This window comes from Archocentrus centrarchus, chromosome 1, assembly GCF_007364275.1.
Source record: "Archocentrus centrarchus isolate MPI-CPG fArcCen1 chromosome 1, fArcCen1, whole genome shotgun sequence".
Lineage (NCBI taxonomy): Eukaryota > Metazoa > Chordata > Actinopteri > Cichliformes > Cichlidae > Archocentrus > Archocentrus centrarchus.
In genome coordinates, this window is record NC_044346.1 from 4,483,505 (window position 1) to 4,501,385 (window position 17,881).

The 17,881-nt window shown below is 42.0% G+C and overlaps 2 protein-coding genes across 2 annotated transcripts in view; one reads left to right on the top strand and one right to left on the bottom strand.

Annotated features, from left to right (window-relative positions):
* The window catches only part of LOC115780604 (metal transporter CNNM1-like), a 32,383-nt gene extending 24,798 nt beyond the window's left edge, over positions 1-7,585 (top strand). Inside the window, exon 10 of the mRNA XM_030729879.1 lies at positions 5,125-7,585. Within this exon, the coding sequence (XP_030585739.1) occupies positions 5,125-5,204 (80 nt within the window). The 3' untranslated portion in view covers positions 5,205-7,585. The remainder of the gene's footprint in view (positions 1-5,124) is intronic.
* A 2,283-nt stretch (positions 7,586-9,868) lies between these two features.
* Positions 9,869-17,473, bottom strand: LOC115780773 (aspartate aminotransferase, cytoplasmic-like). Its single transcript, XM_030730178.1, has 9 exons — positions 17,254-17,473; positions 14,928-15,109; positions 13,954-14,077; positions 13,648-13,760; positions 13,364-13,468; positions 13,013-13,163; positions 12,701-12,866; positions 12,298-12,440; positions 9,869-10,998 (listed from the first exon to the last, which is right to left on the bottom strand). The coding sequence occupies exons 1-9, from the start codon at positions 17,360-17,362 to the stop codon at positions 10,859-10,861; spliced, it is 1,233 nt and encodes a 410-aa protein (XP_030586038.1). The 5' UTR covers positions 17,363-17,473; the 3' UTR covers positions 9,869-10,858.
* Between the last annotated feature and the right edge of the window lie 408 nt (positions 17,474-17,881).

Consider the following 17,881-nt stretch of genomic DNA (forward strand, 5'->3'; position numbering starts at 1 on the left):
AAACCTGCATTCACACAGGATTTGCAGTATTGTGGAAACTAGAGAACATGGAAAGTCAATGACATTTGGCAACTTCAAGTGACTACAGGCAAAAATAAAAACACTGTTATTGAGTGGGTGGGCCCTGACATACACATTTCTCAACTTCAAGGCAACCAAAAATAATGCCTGCCAGTTAGATAGCAGGATACTGGTAATTGATATATATAGTGTAGTAAATACACTATATTGCCAAAACTATTCACTCATCCATACAAATCAGTGAATTCAGGTGTTCCACTCACTTCCACGGCCACAGGTGTATAAACCAAGCACCTAGGCATGCAGACTGCTTCCACAAACATTTGAGAAAGAAGGGGTCGCTCTCAGGAGCTCAGCGAATTCCAGAATGGTACCATGATAGGATGCCACCTGTGCAACAAGTCCAGTCGTGAAATTTCCTCACTACTAAATATTCCACAGTCAGCTGTTTGTGGTATTATAACAAAATGGAAGTGATTGGAAATGACAGCAACTCAGCCATGAAGTGGTTGGCCACATAAAATCACAGAGTGGGGTCAGTGGATGCTGAAGTATATAGTGCACAGAAGTCACCAACTTTCTGTAGTCAATCACTACAGACCTCCAACCTTCATGTGGCCTTCAGATTAGCTCAAGAACAGCACATAGAGAGCTTCACCGAATAGGTTTCCATGGCCAAGCAGCTGCATCTAAGCCCTACATCACCAAGCACAATGCAAAGTGTCAGATGCAGTGGTGTAAAGCATATCACTGGACTCTAGAGCAGTGGAGACGTGTTCTCTGGAGTGATGAATCACGCTTCTCCATCTGCCAGTCCAACCAACATCAGTGTCTGACCTCACAAATGGGCTTCTGGAAGAATGGTCAAAAATTCCCATAAACACTCCTAAATCTTGTGAAAGACTTCCCAGAAAAGTTGAAGCTGTTATAGCTACAAAGGGGCCAAAATTATGGATCAAGAATGGGATGTTACTCAAGTTCATGTGTGTGAAGGCAGAAGAGCAAATGCTTGGCAATATATGTCAATTAGAAGGTTACCGAAGACTGGAATCCACCATCACATTCAATGCACCACGAGCAGATTGCTACCTGTGTCGATGCAGCTTAACGCACACACACACACACACACACACACACACACACACACACACACTGCTCAAAAAAATTAAAGGAACACTTTGAAAACACATCAGATCTTGGTGGGTGAAAAAAAAAAGTCATGCTGGATATCTACACTGATATGGAGTGGGTAATGTGTTAAACTACAGAGGGCTGAGTTCAAAGACAGCCCGAAAATCAAAGTGAAACAATGATGCAGCGGGCTAGTCCATTTCGTCAAAATTTCATTACAGCAACTCAAAACTCAAAGCAGCTCAGTAGCTTGATGACTTCCAAAATGCTAATAGGGTTCTACACCACTAGAGGAGGTCTGTCCCTCGGGCCACCCTCATGAAGTCTGTTTCTGACTGTTGGGTCAGCTGTCCTGTAACTGCCTGTCTCCTGGAATCTCCTCCATGCTCTTGAGACTGTGCTGGGAGACACAGCAAACCTTCTGGCCATGGCATGTATTGATGTCCCATCCTGGAGGAGTTGGACGACTTGTGCAACCTCTATAGGGTCCAGGTATCACCTCAGGCTACCAGCAGTGACACTGACCCTAGCCAAATCCAAAACTAGCGAAAAAACAAAAAGATGAGGAGGGAAAAATGTTAGTGTCCTCCACCTGTAAAACCATTCCTGTTTTGGGGGTTTAATCATTGTTCCCCCTCTAGTGCACCTGTTGTTAATTTCATTAACATCAAAGCAGCTGAAACTGATTAACAACCCCCTCTGCTGCTTATTGACCAGATCAATATCCCAGAAATTTAACTGACTTGATGCTGAACTCTGATTAAAAAGTGTTCCTTTTTTTTTTGAACAATGTATATATTACACTATGTAACACAATGTTTGTCTTTGCCAAGTAAGTGTTATTTTCTAACTCTTCTTATTGTAAAACAATAGAAAATGTCCATTATTCTTGTCAAACGTTGCTTTTGTGGATTTTAAAAATGATTTTTTTTTGTCCCACTTTTCTTGGAGTGTTTGGTTGAAAATTGTGCAATATTTGAGAAGATTCTTGAAACCTCAGCAAATTCTGCTAAACTCTTGAAATTTTGTTTGATCTGAACAGATTTGGTCAAATTTAATTTTTGTTACATCAATATATTGTTTTAATTGATGAGAATACAGCTCAAAAAAAAAGGTTAAAACCTAAATGAAAACCACTAGTAACTGGCATTATGTGGGAAAATGACAAATTAGCGAAATCATTGTCTGAACCACAAAAGCAAAGTTTGGGGATAAAAAATTTTTTTTTTTAGTTTATTAACATGTACAGAACTAGAAAAACATAGTTTAAACCCAGAGACATGACAAAAGTGGAACTATGTTATTGAGTGTAATTCCCCACTCACCCTGTGGGCAGTCTTTTGTCCTCCAAGTTCGGGTCCTCTACCTGTGGCCTGGGAGTTTGAGGGTCCTGTACAGTAGTTTGACCGCTCCTAGGACTGCACTGGACAGAGATCTCAGATGTCGTTCCTGGAATCTGCTGGAGCCACACCCCCAGTTTTGGGGGTCACTGCCCACTGTTACCTTCAACTTCCACATCCACTCTAGCTCTTCTGTCAGCTCTTGGTATTTCTCGAGCTTCTCATGTTCCTTTTCCCTGATGTTGCTATCACTTTATATTGCTCTATATTCACTATGACCTTCCTTTGCTTGTCCACCACTAGTATGTTAGCCATCACCAATTTGTCTGTATGTATCTGGAAGTCCCACAGGTTGTCACTGGATATCCACTGGATAGTGGTTCTGACACTCACAAGTCCTCGGCCTCCTTCTTTCCACTTAGCGTACAGTCTCAGGGTGCTGGATTTGGGGTGAAACCCTCCATGCATGGTAAGGAATTTTCTTGTCTTGACATCAGTGGCTTCTATCTCCTTCTTTGGCCAGCTTATTATCCCAGCAGGGTATCGGACAACTGGCTGGGTGTAGGTATTGATTGCCTAGATCTTGTTCTTCCCATTCAGCTGACTCTTTAGGACTTGCCTTACTCTCTGCAGGTACTTGGTAGTTGCAGCTTTCCTAACAGCCTCTTCATAGTTCCCATTTGCCTGTCAGATTCCAAGGTACTTGTAGCTGTCTTCAGTGTCTGCAATGTTGCCTTCTGGTAGTGCAATCCCCTTGGTTCTGACTACACTTCCCTCTCTTTGTTACCATCTGATTGCACTTCCCCAGTCTGAATGATATTCCATTGTCATTGCTGTAGATCCTGGTGGTGTGGATCAGTGAATCGATATCTTTTTCACTCTGGGCAAACAGCTTGATGTCATCCATATAGAGAGAGTGGCTGATGTTTGCTCCATTCCGTAGTCGCTATCCATAGCCAGTCTTGTCGATGATCTGGCTGAGGGTTCCAGATGAAGCCTCTTAGAGTCCTGTTGATCTTGTACAGTTCTAGGCATTCCAGGATCCATGTGTGCAGCATTGAGTCTTAGGTTTTCTTGTCATCAATCCAGGTGGTGCTCAGGTTGGTCAGTCTGGTCCTTCAGTCTCAAGTGACTGCTCTATCTACCAGTAGCTGGTGTTTTGCTCCCCTGGTATCTCTACCAATTCCTTTCTGGGCCCCGCTCATGTACTGAGCCATGTGCCTGCTCATCTTAGCTGCTATGATGCCTGACAGGAGTGTCCATGTTGTGCTGAGGCAGGTTATTGGCTGGTAGTTGGATGGGATCGGTCCCTTCTGGGGATCTTTGAGATCAGGACTGTCTGCCCTTCAGTCAGCTATTCTGGGTGTCTCTTAGCCTCTAGCAGCTGGTTCATTTGTGCTGCTAAATGTGGAGTGCGGTTAGCTTCTTTAGCCAGGAGGTGTGAATCATGTCAGGGCCTGATGCTGTTCAGCTCTTCATATGTGATACTCTTTCCTGTATGTCTGCCACTGTGATGGTTACTGGATCCTGTTCAGAGAGGTTGATGTGTTCTGTTCTTAGATCCACTAGCCACTGAGCACTGGTGTTGTGTGTTGCATCCTTCTCCCATATGCTCTTCCAGTATTGCTCCATCTCCAGCCTTGGCGGGGTGCTGTTCTCACATTGTTCCCCTGCCACTGAGAAGTACACCTTGCATGGTTCAGTGAAGAACATCTGGTTTCTATGTCTCTGGTATACCTTGTCAAGTGGTTAGCCAAGGCTGAGTCTTTGCTTGGCAGTTTCTAAGGCCTCGGGTATGGACAGCTTGTTGTACTTCTTAGGCACCGCTTTCTTCATCACAACTTTCTGCAGCTCTGATAGCTGGCTGACTTCCCTCCATGCTGTTTTGATCTTAGCCTCTAGTCGTCTTTCCCATGGAGGGTACTGCTCCTTGTGGCTGTTCATCTCAAGGATAACTGCTGCCATAGTATATATCAACTGATTGGTTTCGGTGATGGTCAAAGTATGGCTTGTCCGTCGTGCTGCATTTGTGTCTTCTAGTAGACTTTTAGAGGATACTTCATGTAGTCTTGGTAGTCAGCTTCGAGGGTCCAGGTTTCCATCTTAGCCATAATCTTATCTTTCAGTTCAGCTGCTCTGGTATTCAGTGTACCAGCTGTTATTGGGTCTTGATACCCAATCTCGGAGTGTGGGGATGATAATATCTCCACCCTGACCTGTCATCCTGGCTGCTCCCACTTGCCTCAGCATTTGTGTTGTACCTCGTCAGTCTCTATAAAATATGATTATCTTGATTTTTTTTTTTTTTTTTTTTTAAAGAAAAAGGTTTTACCACATTGCTTTTAAGAGAGTTGAGGATAATTCCAGGGGGAAAAAAGGCAAGATTTTTGATAAACAGGAACATTTCTATGCATTACTAGTAAAAATGACTCCTTAAGATTTGGAGCATTGTGTCTATTCTTGTAACTAGTGGTAATGGCATAAGATGTGACGTAACCTTGTTTTTAAGCCAAAATAAATGTTAGATATAAATTAGCATCTAACAACAGCATGGTAGGTCTTAGTAGGTGTATAGATCACAGGCACACAAGTCTTTCTACATTTAACTCTTAATGTATTTTTTTTTCCTCAGGCCACAAGAAGAGGAAAAAATCTCGTGAAGGAGAAAAGACACCAGAGGACATTTCAGAGCAGCCGCTGGTGAAAGCCTAGCAGTGTGTATGAAACAGAGCTGAGTACACTCCATCATCTGATGGTTCTTTAAGCTGTTTGTAAAGACAAATGTGGTCGCTGAATTACAGCTCTCAGAGTTTTATCTGAAGACATACTCCATAAACCCGCTCTGTTGGAGATTGTAAAGTGGGCCCATTACCAGGAATGTACAGCACCTGTGGGTGGAAGAAACCATTTTATCGAAAAGCAGAGGGTGCAGCTTTGGCAATATGCATCAAACCATCTCTCTTTCTCTCTCCCTTACCTTTGACTCACATGCAAACTCAACTGCACACACACCATCAAAAAAACACAAGCTTTGGCAATCTGCACTATACCATGGCTTCATCTGCAGGTTATCATGTGGATGCACATTTATAAAGAGATGACTGTGAATGTAAACAATTTATAGAAAAAGAGTTTTTTACACTACTCACATGAGACCACTTCTTCAATGGAGCTAAAGACACATTGCACAGGAAACAGAAGGAAGACACCAAAGATGTTGCAGATACTGCTCCACAATGCACAGGTGCAATATCAACAAAGGTGCGCTATGTGCTGAGGTTTTTCTTTTAAAGGCTGCCTGATTAGCACTCTTCACATGTTAGAGCTACTGCCTACAGTGCAGAAACAGTACATTTTATTTGTCAACTCTCGAGTATTCCATATGCAGATGATCACACATTTTTCACCAGTCGCTCACAAAATATGGTCACACTGGGAAATAGTGAAACAGCATACAGCGATTCCTGATGGTATGGAGGCCCAAACCTGCCAACAGAAAGAAACAAACAAATAAACAATATTCAAAATAAATGTAGGCATCACTTACTTATATTTAATCATTCAATTATTTCTGTTGTCGCTTTTTATAAATTAATAAATGCCTACATTTATTTCTGTATTATGTTTGTTGCAATTGCCATGGCATATTACTTTATTCAATGAGTCTTCTTTTTATTTTTTTTTATTTTTTTTACTTTTGGCAGTTTTTGTCCTCTGTACTTTTCAGTATGACATTGCCATGCTTGTCTATAATGTCTATAAATACTTTTTCCCCCCACATTTTTATTTTGTGGAAGAATGACTGACCTGCACAAGCTCTGTGACCTCAACCTTAACAATCACTTTTGGGATGAAGTGGAGTGACTGCTAACATCAGTGCTCAACTTTCCTGACACTTCTGTGGTGTAGGCCGTCACAGCAGTGAGTTAATAATGGTTCGGGATCAATGGCATGTTCAAATATCATTTGCAGTAAAATGCTGATATGCACACATATTTGTAGCCATGCAGTGAGCTGAATCACTGGAACGAGAGAAATACGTGGTTATGATCATGTCTTTTTCTGCTAAATGCGGGCATTGTGATTGGATCTCTCTCACAGTACACTTTAAGCAGCTGAAATCATTGTTATGTTGTATTAAGAGTGGACCAACCCACATAGACTTGTTAGCACATGGCTAGTGAGGATTTAGATTCATACATTTCCCTAAGTAGCTGGTAGACACCAGACACTTTATATGAAATCTGGATTTATCAACATTACATCATCTATTTGTTAGTGAAGTCTCATTGTCAGGGGACGTGTGGGTTTCATGGAGGTTGTGTTGTAGCCAGTAAGATTTTAAACTCATGGCTGAGACCATCAGGAAATGATTTTTTTTTATGTATATAGTATATAACATTTATATACTGTATGTATTGCTAAAGCTGTGATGGGTACTCTGCTACATGTGTTGCAGGCAGTGTTGAGTGTATTGGAAACAAGAAACTGTGGCAGTTGAGCCACACTGATGGATGAAGATGGCACCAACTAACATGCCTTCAATCACCTTTTTCCTCCATCATGTTCTATTAAAACAAAAGGAAACAACATATCAATTGATGTATCATTCTGGCTCTAATATAAAAGGATGTAAGCTTCCCCTAAAACTGGTTAGTGGGGGTGGAGGAGTGTCTTTAATAAGCTTTTTGGTTGCATGCATCCACCCACCTTTTGTATGAGAGCAGTGCTGAAAGCATCCAATGCCATACAGTTTCTGGAAGAAGTCATCACTTGAAATCATGCTTCTTCTAGACTTTTATACTTGATGTGTGTCTAATGTTTTATCTCTTTCATGAAATAAAATATCCTGTCACTCTTATTGTGTAGTAAAATGATTCAGTCATAATAGCACGGCGGCCTTGGAGGTTACAGCTGCTGTTGAACTGATGAGCTTTGTTGTTGAGCTGAACTGTTTTATTCCGCTCCTTCAGCTTTTTCCTGGTCCTTGCAGAGCTGCAACCTGCAGTTTTTGTTTGTCTGTACGGTGCTGCAGGGATGGGATGGATGGGTGTGGCTCTGTCTCACTAAGGTTCAGGATCAGATTTGTGCCACTGCAGCACAGAGGAGAGGGAGAGGGAGGAGGAGGAGGAGGAGGAATGAGAGAAAAAGGAAAATGCACTTAGAGGTCTAAAGTTTCGTGTCTGATTTATACTGCAAAATCCAGTCAGACTCATCAGTACAATTTTATTTCCTGATTGAAATGCAGTTTGTAAGATTTTTATTATGGTGGCTCACCTGCATTTAAAAACACTATTTGTGTAGTGGGAGGTTTTAAAGGTTTGTGAGCCACACTGACCATCAGAGACACATTTATGAGCAAGTGGGAGGGGTGCTTTCCAACTCTGCTCATTGGTTAATGTAGCAGGCGGCCAGGAAGAGACAAAACATCCCTCCTGGGTACAATATGTGAAACCTGCTGAGTCACTTTGCTGCATTGGGGCACCAGCCACAGCCAATCAGCATCATCCTTTGAGGTCAAAGCCAGACAGTAACAGATTCTGCTGCAGGATATTGTTGATTTGTTTGGTCAGCTCATTCTTCCTGCTGTACACCTATTTGAGTTTTGGGTATCAGGATGTGTTCATAACATGTCTGACGTCAGTTCTGTATGTTCACTATTTCTTCTATGAGACAATATAATGTCTGCTGATCAGCTGTTTTCACTGTATTTTCTAGCAGACGGAGCTGTGTTACAGACACGCACAGGCAGCTTTTCTTTTTGGAAATATGAGAAACTTGTAAAATAGAAAGCAACTATGTGATGGGTTTTTTTTTTTTGCATCAGAAGATACAGAAATACGAAGTTCCACAGAATACTTTATTTCAGTAGTCTGCTGTCTGGATTTTATATTACGTTTAAGTCTGGCAATTATTTATATCTTATATATTTTTCTTGCTTTTCACAGATCCCACGAGATCAAACCAAACAATGAAATGATCCTACTGAGAAGTACTTGTTTGTGTAGCCACTCAGTCAACAGCTGTAATAAATATTTCCTTTTGAATATACACCCACACCAATTGGCCACTTTATTAGGTACACCATCCTAGCACTGAGTTGGAACCCCTTTTTCAAGAAACCAGTTTGAGATGATTTGAGGTATGATGATGACATGGCTGGAAGCGGCGATCAGAAGATGGGTACACTGGTCATAAAGAGATGGGCATGGGTAATGAGAGGCCCAAAGTGTGCCAAGAAAATATGTCCCACATCATTACACCACCACTAGCAGCCTGAAGTGTTGATACAAGGGAGGATGGATCCATGCTTTCATGTTGATCCTGAGATCTGAATGTTGCAGCAGCAATCGAGTCATCAGACCAGGTAACATGACAATCTTCTGTTGTCTAATTTTGTGAGCCTCTGTGAATTGTAGCCTCAGCTTCCTGTTCTTAGGTGATACAAATGGCACTGTGTGGTCTTCTGCTGCTGTATCACATCTGCTTCAAGTTTTGGCATGCTGAGAGTCCAAATTGCTCTTCTGCCTTACCTTACCTCCCTATCAACTCAAAGCAGTCTGGCCATTTTCCTTTGACCTCTGGCATCAACAAGGCATTTTCACCCAGAGAACTGCCGCTCACTGGATAGTTTCTTTTTTGGACCATTCTTTGTAAACTCTGGAGATGGTTGTGTGGGAAAATCCAAGTAGATCAGCATTAAACAACTGAACAGGTCCACCTATTAAAATGGCTGGTGAGGGTATAGGATTACTGTGTTTGAAAGGAACATTTCAAATCTTTACTTTTGACCATTTGTGTACTTTGTTTATACCCGTGGATTTTCACTTGGAAAAAATAAAATGAATATTTCTACTACCTAACAGCCAACACCTGTCAGAAGCCTTTCCTCTGTCATTTAGCTACACTGGTGTCCAAACCATGTTAAAAGCAGGGCCACACTGTTGCAGGAAGGGACAGCCTCCTTCCTTTATGACCACTATCACAAAGACAATACGTATAAGCCTTTCTGGACTGAATTCAACTGTCAGTGCCCTGCTGTTCTCAGGCATCATCATGTGTGTTATTTATTGAAAATAATTCAACATCTTTCAGTAAGAACAACTACAGTACATTTATTTGGCCGCACTGCTCAGTTCTTTGGAGTAGCAGTAGAGCCAGCATATGACTGCTTGTGCTAGCTGATGTCAATTTAAACTCTTGCTGCTGATTCCAAAGTCAGTATGAACAGTAACATGACTACATCCATATTTTATAAACACTAATGTTACATTTGCCTTTACAGATGGAGATCATTTAACTGTACTGCCCTGTAACAATGTAGTACTACTAAAAAAAAAAAAAAAAAAAAAAAAAAAGAAGGCACAGAGCAGACATGAGTTCCTGGAGTTTATCATTTATTTTGAGTGTGACTGCACAGAACGCCGTGTGGCATTACAAACACCACAACTGTGGCAGAGAACAGGCTGTGAGGTCTGATCGGAGTGGCTTCTTACATCAAATAGCTTTACAGAGGCTTTCTGTAAGCGAATAAGGACACCGCAGGGTGGAAAGAAAGGAACACAGAGAGCTGGAGAGAGGTGATCTTTGTTCACTGACAGCACACAAGGCGACTTAACTTAACTTAGTGGCTAAACTAACATATGCCTGACAAGGCAACATGACATCAGGCACATGCTTTAGCTTTAAGTGAGAGATCATGATGGGGACGATAACCATTGAACTTCAACACAACAAAATTTCCTGGCATTAGTGGACTGTGCCTTTAAGTTGCCTTAAAAGCTTAAAAAAAAAAATAAAAACATAGCATATTTATAAAACAATTTGGTGCTTTGCATGTAGAGCGCCACAGATTACAGTACCAGTTTGTATATTCTGATGGCTGAAAACAGGAAAGATGGGTTGTGCTCTCAGTGCTTACACAGGACTCTGACAGTAATTACATCTATTTACATGACTTTTCCTGTGCTGCATTTTGTTCAGTACTACAGTGGAGGAAGCATAACAACGTCTTTGCAAATCTTCCTGGTCAACAATCCGACGTCCAGTTTGAAAAAAAAAAACAAAACAAAATATCACCAGAAATGTTTTGGACTGCACAGAAGCTGACAATGTCAACTCAAACACATTCGATTATACCTGGCTGTGTGCGATCATGTCTCTTCTAAAAACCACTGTACCTCCCAAAGGATGACACCGTCACGTGAGACCATAAACACATCCGTCCTCCTGTCGGGTTAACCGTAAAATGTGAGGACCAATTAGAGGGGAGGATAAGCAAGAGGGGAGTATAGAGAGGGGGCACAGACATGATGAAACGTCCTGTGGCGTACAGGAGGCAGGAAATGGGCGGACACAAACAGCCTTTACTGGACTTTGGTGACGGCCTCGTGGATGGACTGAGCGACATAGTCAATGTTCTTGGTGGTCAGGCCGCACATGTTGATGCGGCCGCTGGCCATCAGGTACACGTGCTTCTCTTTGATCATGTACTCCACCTGTTTGGCTGTAGCACAGGAATAACAACAGTGTAAGCACAGAAAAAACTGATCCATCTATTTATCGATGAGAGGTGTCAACAGCATTTCAGTGAGTGTAAACTGATCATTAACTTCTTTCATTTTCATACTTTTAGACCAGGGGTCTCAAACTCGCGGCTCGTGGGCCGCATCCAGCCCCACCCCCTACTTCTGGTCCACGATTTGATGTCAAAAATAATGTACAATTTGGCCCTTTAAGTTAGTTTTTTGCCATTTCGCTAACTCCTCTTAACTGGAAGGGAAAGCGAAATGTCAAAAAAGTAACTTAAAGGGCCAAATTGTACATTATTTTTGACATCAAATCAAATCGGAAGTAGGGGGCGGGGCCAGATGTGGCCCGCGAGTTTGAGACCCCCGTTTTAGGCATTTCCTATTAGCGTTTTTAACACTGTTTACACAAAGTAAACAATGAGATCTCACAGTGGAGTGGCATCAATTTATTTCAAGTGGACCCATCATGCGTTTCCTATTTTCTGTCATACAGATGTTGTCACAGTGGTGGGTGCTCATATTAACAAGAGCACCACTGAGCGGGTGCCAACACTCGGCTGTTTTTGATTCGTAAAGGGGGGAGAGGGAGGGGGAGGGATGGGGGTGAAAGTGCTGTTACAATAAAGTCAGTGAACAAGTGTGTGAAGTTTGATGGGTCTAGCTTGAAGACTGCATCTATGGTGTGAATTTGAACATTCTAGGTCACATCATTCTCAAGTTATGGCCAACATTAAAGTTTCTGTGGAACAGACGCCACCGACACTTTGACTTTGTCTCTAAACCAGCCGAGCTAAAAACGGTCAAAATTTCATGAGGTCTGTATGTGTAAATCTCACGCTTAACTCAAACCTGTGTCTGCTAAGGGACAGTAAAGTAGAAAAGCTTGTTTCAGAGATATAAAACAAATATAGATTAGATTATTGTGAACTGAATCATACAAAGCTACTCTAGTAGAGTTCAAGAATGGAACTGCCAGGTATAATAGGTCCCCTTTAAATGTGTTTTCGGTGTCTTGCCAGAGCCCTCCACTGTTGTGACACTTCCTCGATCCTAAATGTTCTAATTTTATTTATTTATTTAACTGTAAAGAAAACTTAAGGTGTAATAAATCAGATTTATCTTTCAAATGTTCTGACTACCTGCTGCTTTCATATACCTGCACCTGACAGATGATGGCTGACTCTTATGCAATGCTGATAAACCCAGTAAGTATGTCAGTAGCTTCTAACGTGTGTGCATGTGTGTGTGTGTGTGTGTGTGTGTGTGTCACTCACGGGTTAGGCCGGTGAAGCTAAACATCCCAATCTGCTGAGTGATGTGGTCCCAGGTCCCCGGGGTGCCCAGAGCCTGTAACTTAGCCTTCAGCTGATCCCTCATCAACAGAACCCGGTCTGCCATGGTCTTCACATTACCCTTCCTAAAGAAGGGAGGAGGGACGGAGGGAGAGAGACGAGCGGGGTGGACAGGAAATGACTAGTCAGCTGACAAAGACCATATACCACTAAATGTAATAGTAAATAGTACATGACAGAATGGCCAAGTGTTTTCAGATTTTAGTTAGTTTTTAGTAATAAGCATCCATGTACCCATGAGGACGGTAAGTTATTAATATTGTTAGAATAATGAGCTAAAAGATGCAGGGTTAGCAGCAGCCAGTTTGATAATGTGACAGCGTACCACTCGTCAAACAGCTCGGCGCTGTTGAGGGTCTTGCTGACAATGCGTGCTCCCTGAGAGGGTGGGTTGGACCAGGTCGTCCTGACGATCTTCTCCATCTGGGACAGAATGCGGGTCAGGTTCTCGTTGTCCTTGGCAACCACTGTCAGGTTCCCCACTCTCTCATCTGTAAATAGAGGCGGAGAAAAGATGGCTTAACTATAAAACTAAATGAGGGTAATTATATGTTCTAGGTATAAACCGTATAAACGTATTTTTTGGCTGAGACACAACAGTCTGTAAACATGAATGTGTGCATCGTTGGGCACTCACTGTACAGGCCAAAGTTTTTGGAGAAGGACTGAGCTACGAAAAGCTCAAAGCCCTCAGAGACGAAGAAGCGGATTGCCCAGGCGTCTTTTTCCAGAGAGCCTGAGGCGAAACCCTGGTAGGCGGAGTCAAAGAACACAAACAGCTTCCTCCTCTGGAGAAGGAAAAGGACAGATACAGGCAATGACAGGAAACAAAGGCCAAAGGTCAAAAGTCAGAAACTGCATTTAAAATTCATTTAAAAAGTTTTTAAAAAAAAAAAGTTATATTTTAAAATAATTTAAAAAAAAATAACCTATTGTGAATTGGACACCACCAAAGCCATCACATGACCCGAAAAATAACTCTTTTTACCTTCATGACTTCTGCGATCTGCTTCCATTCCTCCTGGGTCGGGTCAGTGCCAGTGGGGTTGTGCGCGCAAGCATGGAGGACGAAGACCGAGTATTCTGGAGCTTTCTGTCCAGAGAGGACAAGTCATAAAAATCTTTAAAACTAATGAAAAAAAAAAAAAAGTTCCCAAAGAGTTTTTTTCTTAGTTTCAATTATTTCAGTCTTAATCTCTTCCCCATCTTTTCCTTCTTGTCACCATCAGTTGTGTTCTTGTAACTAAACAGCAGTCATCAGTTCATCCTCACCTCCAAATCATCCAGGAAGCCAGCGAGGTCCAGTCCCCTCTTGGCAGCATCCCAGTAATGGTAGGGGCGAATGTCTTTGAATCCAGCATCAGTAAACACACCGTTGTGGTTCTCTGGGAGGAAGAGGGAGTGTTCAGCAGATGTTTATGACTTAAATCAGTTATGATGCCCACTGAGACGGTGGCTACATCATCGAGAAACAGCCAGACTTTCTCAGCTACTATGTTGAAACAATTCTAGGAGAAAATAGCGTTTAAATTAAAAAAAAAAAAAAAAAAAAAAAAAAGTACACGGCTGTTCACTAACCCCAGGTAGGCGCCGAGACATAGACAGGCGTGGCTGTGTTGTTGACGCCGTTGTACCACCGCCGCAGGAACTCAGCCCCGACCCTCAGCGCACCTGTGCCACCCAGAGCCTGGACTCCTCCAACCTGAGAGAAAACAGACGGTGGGAATCATAATCAAAGAGAAATATGAATATGTTATTTAGATGTTGCTTTTCACAGTTCAGCCAGTGAGTTTTGTGATAAGGTTGCAGGTCAGGACTACCTCTGATGACACTGCTCTTAATATACATTAGTTTGCTTCACCAAGACTTCCTGGTCTTGCCTTCAGTTCCCCTTCCATTTCTATTCTGCTTTTCCTTATTTTCTGTCATAGCTAACCTGTTGCACTGACACGCATATTAAACATGGCCAAAGTTTGAAATAATGAGGTCGCTGTGTGCTCAAGTAATCCCTGTGAGCCAAAAACTCAGGCCTCAGACTGCCTTTTCTACTCTTGGATCTATATGAAATATGGCCATCTCTCTCTCACACACACCGCAGCTCCACCCACCTACTGTTCAAATTTTCTGTTTGCACGGGGCAGCCAATCAGCAGAAATCTGCCTTAAAGTGAGGGGATGGAAGCTAAAACTGCTTTTTTCAGACAGAGGATGAACTCAGGGGCTGCAATAATGCCCAATATACAATAAATAAGGACCATTTAGAGCTAGCAGACTACTAGTGGAGTCTGAGAATTGAAAACATGGAGCCAGAAACGAGGGTTTCTAAGGAAGTTCTAAAGGAATTTTTTTTTAAAATGCAGGCAAATGTAATAACTTTATACTGTTTTACCTGATCAGCTGATACCCATCCAGTTATGTACATTAATCAAGGTAGGCTAAGGTATGCGTTAACATTTAAAGGCCTTTTACTTTTTCATTCCAAAAATAAACAAAATTTGTTACGTTTGCTCAAACTTTTGCAAACAACGTTGCGTGTCAGTGTGCATGTCCCACCCTGTTCTCCTTGATGGCAGGGCTATCGTCTCCCAGGGCGACCTTTGAGGCAGCAGAGCGGAACTCAGGCAGACCCAGGATGGGCAGGTACTCGTGGTTCAGGCTTTCATCCTCCACGATGAGCCGCTCCACCTTTTTCACCACAGGCAACACCCAGGGCTGGCAGTCATCAGTACGGTAAGCTGGAGGGAACACAAAGCAAAGCAAATTCAGAAGCTGGCAGGTTGTGCAGAATATTACTCATGCCTGCATTTCACAAAAAATGCTTTTTTTATGCTCAGTATGCTGATAAATATGATTCATAACGGCCGAATTTGTTACAATAACAAAATATGAATACTTTGATTCTGCTAATTGTCTCACGGTATATAGCACCACATTACTGAACAAAACTATGAGTAATATTTCAAAGACTATATAAATGATAGCAATACATCACTGCAGTCTGAGACAATAGAAAAGAGAAATAGAGGGAAATTAGCATGTGAGAGAATAAACTGCTATTAAATTTCATATCATGTCACACACACTTTGAAGGTCACACTTTGAAGTGTGTGTAGCACATATTTGACTCCTTAAGAACTTGTGCTCCCTCATGCCGGTCTGGAGCGGGGCAGAGCATCAAATATCAGGGTTTGACAGCAGCTATAGACAGCAGACTTAAAAGGTCAGACATTCAAAACCACCACAGAGTTTCTATGGTGGGTTCAAATCAGGGGGAGACTATTTAGTGGCATACAAAATGATTTTGTGTGTGTGGCCAGAATTAAATACAGAAAGAAAACTCTGAACATAAGAGTTCAGGACCAAAACTGCAGAGAGTATGCAAATGCAATGAGAATTTCAGAGCCCAGAGAACTCTTTCTCTGTGCTCCTCCTGCTTTCTGGACTCATTTTCAACAAAATTTAACACATCAACTGCTCCACTTCCACACAGTGAGTACCACTAAAGTGCAGAGCTATTCTCAAACTTTCAGAATGGTTTCGCCTTATTTCAGGCCAAACGGGCTTAACGTCCAGTTTTGTTTTGGCAATGACCTGAAAAAGTGGAGCTACTGTCTCAGTCCATGAATAATCATCAGAGAAGTTGAACTTTAATAACCTTGTAGAGAGCAATAAAAGCAATAAAAAAGTAGATGCAGAAAATGCAAAAAAAAAATATTTGCTGTGGGTTGTGTAGGTTGTGCACATTAAAAGACAACGAACTGCTCGCTCTGCATTACATCCTAAAAGCAGAGTAGGTTAGCAGATTCATCAACAGACATGTCAGAGTTTTGTCTTCTTCTGGCCGACCTGAACTAATCAGTTCAGTTCAGCTGGATCTGACAGAATTTTGTTTCATGTGATGTTGCAAGAAAGCTCATACAAGCTTCAACCTGTTAACCTATTAAAGATGGGGGCGGGGGGGGGGGGGGGGGGTGTTTACAGTTTAGCAGGCATCGTCATAATGAGGATGGCATAAAATTAAAGACATATTCAAACAACATGTTAAGTGAGGTACACAAACCAGTACATTAAGTTCACAATAAACCAGGATTTTAATATTCATTAAAAAATATGTACTGCAAAAGAACTAAATTATTACCAGCAGGCTGAATGCTGGTAACAAACCACACCAAGTCCAACTAGTTCTAGTCTGGTGGGCACCAATTTCTCCATCCCTACAAAACATTCCTGAAGGCTCTTACAAACTAACCAAGCAAACTTTAATTACTAAGGACTCTGTTACGTGTCACACAATGATTGACAGCTTCGCAAATAGCAGTACAAGATTACACACTAAAAAACAAAAGAACAATAAACTGGTTTGACGGTACTGCGAAAGAAAATTGCAACCTTTATGTTCCTGTTAAGAAACGGTCATTCAGACAGGAGGTCTGGCCAAGAGGACCATGATGCGTTCAAGGACAGATGGACGGTAGAACAAGTCACAGCCGCTGTGCCTTTTAAACATCATGTCAACCGGTAGTCTTTTTAACTGAGAAGTGCTCGGTGGTATGACACGAGGCTCTGTTTCCTGGAAGTGTAATTTCTTTCAGTAAGAGGAGTAACATTTGCATTTACAATGAACTAAGACGAATAATTTACCTGTCAACATTAGAGGAAGCTAATACTAGCTTTGGCGCTAGTAGCTTGCTGCGAAGGTCAAAAGCTGTTAACGTGTGCTAACATAATAAGACTATCACCGCCCGACCACACCAAGCTATGTAAGCTACACAAAGATAGGAAACACAATCTGTATGAGGAGTTTCATCTTGACGGAGCCATTGCAAGAAAGAGCAAGCTAACCTAGCTTTACCGTTAGCCGACAGCTAGCATCTCTTACCTCCAACTCCCAGATTGACCTTCTGTGGATGGCTGTCCTCTCTGAAGTCAGCGGTCAGTTTGAAGACCGCTACTGGGGGGGCCTGAGGGACGTCGCTAAATAGGGACATGGTTCGGGGTGAAGTTGACGATGATGCCGGTGTGGTGCAAGAGCAGCAAATGGGGAGCGGGTGCTTTTAGAGACAGACCGGGTTCACCTTCACTCCGCTGGACCAGGACGTACAGAAATAGTCATCAGTTCAGCTACCAATAGGAAGGCGCGCTATCCTGACGCAGCCCTCTCAAGTAGCCAATGAGAGCGGAGAAATATTGCAGAACGCTCTAAAATTCTACCTTGCATTGCAAAATAACATTAAAAACTTGTGATAAAGTATTAATAGTTCTTTTTACTTTAAATAAGCCATCTCACTGGACAAATTCATGTAACAGAGATTTGCCCCATTTTAAAGGTAGGCCATAAATAACTAAATTCTAACTCAATATGACATAATTCATACTCATATTCATAAAGACGTTTACTTTTACTACGTTTACTTTTATCATAAACCTAAGCGCCCTGAGACAACTGTTATGGTGCTTTGGCGCTATCTAAATAAAAACTGAATTGAATTGAAAACTGTCACTGGATA

Coding starts and splice junctions, on each gene's coding strand:
- LOC115780773 (XM_030730178.1), bottom strand. CDS start 17,362: ATGTCCCTATTTAGCGACGTCCCTCAGGCCCCCCCAGTAGCGGTCTTC. Junction 14,078..14,927: donor CTGCCATCAAGGAGAACAGG/GTGGGACATGCA, acceptor GTTTTCTCTCAG/GTTGGAGGAGTCCAGGCTCT. Junction 13,761..13,953: donor TGTCTCGGCGCCTACCTGGG/GTTAGTGAACAG, acceptor TCTTCCTCCCAG/AGAACCACAACGGTGTGTTT.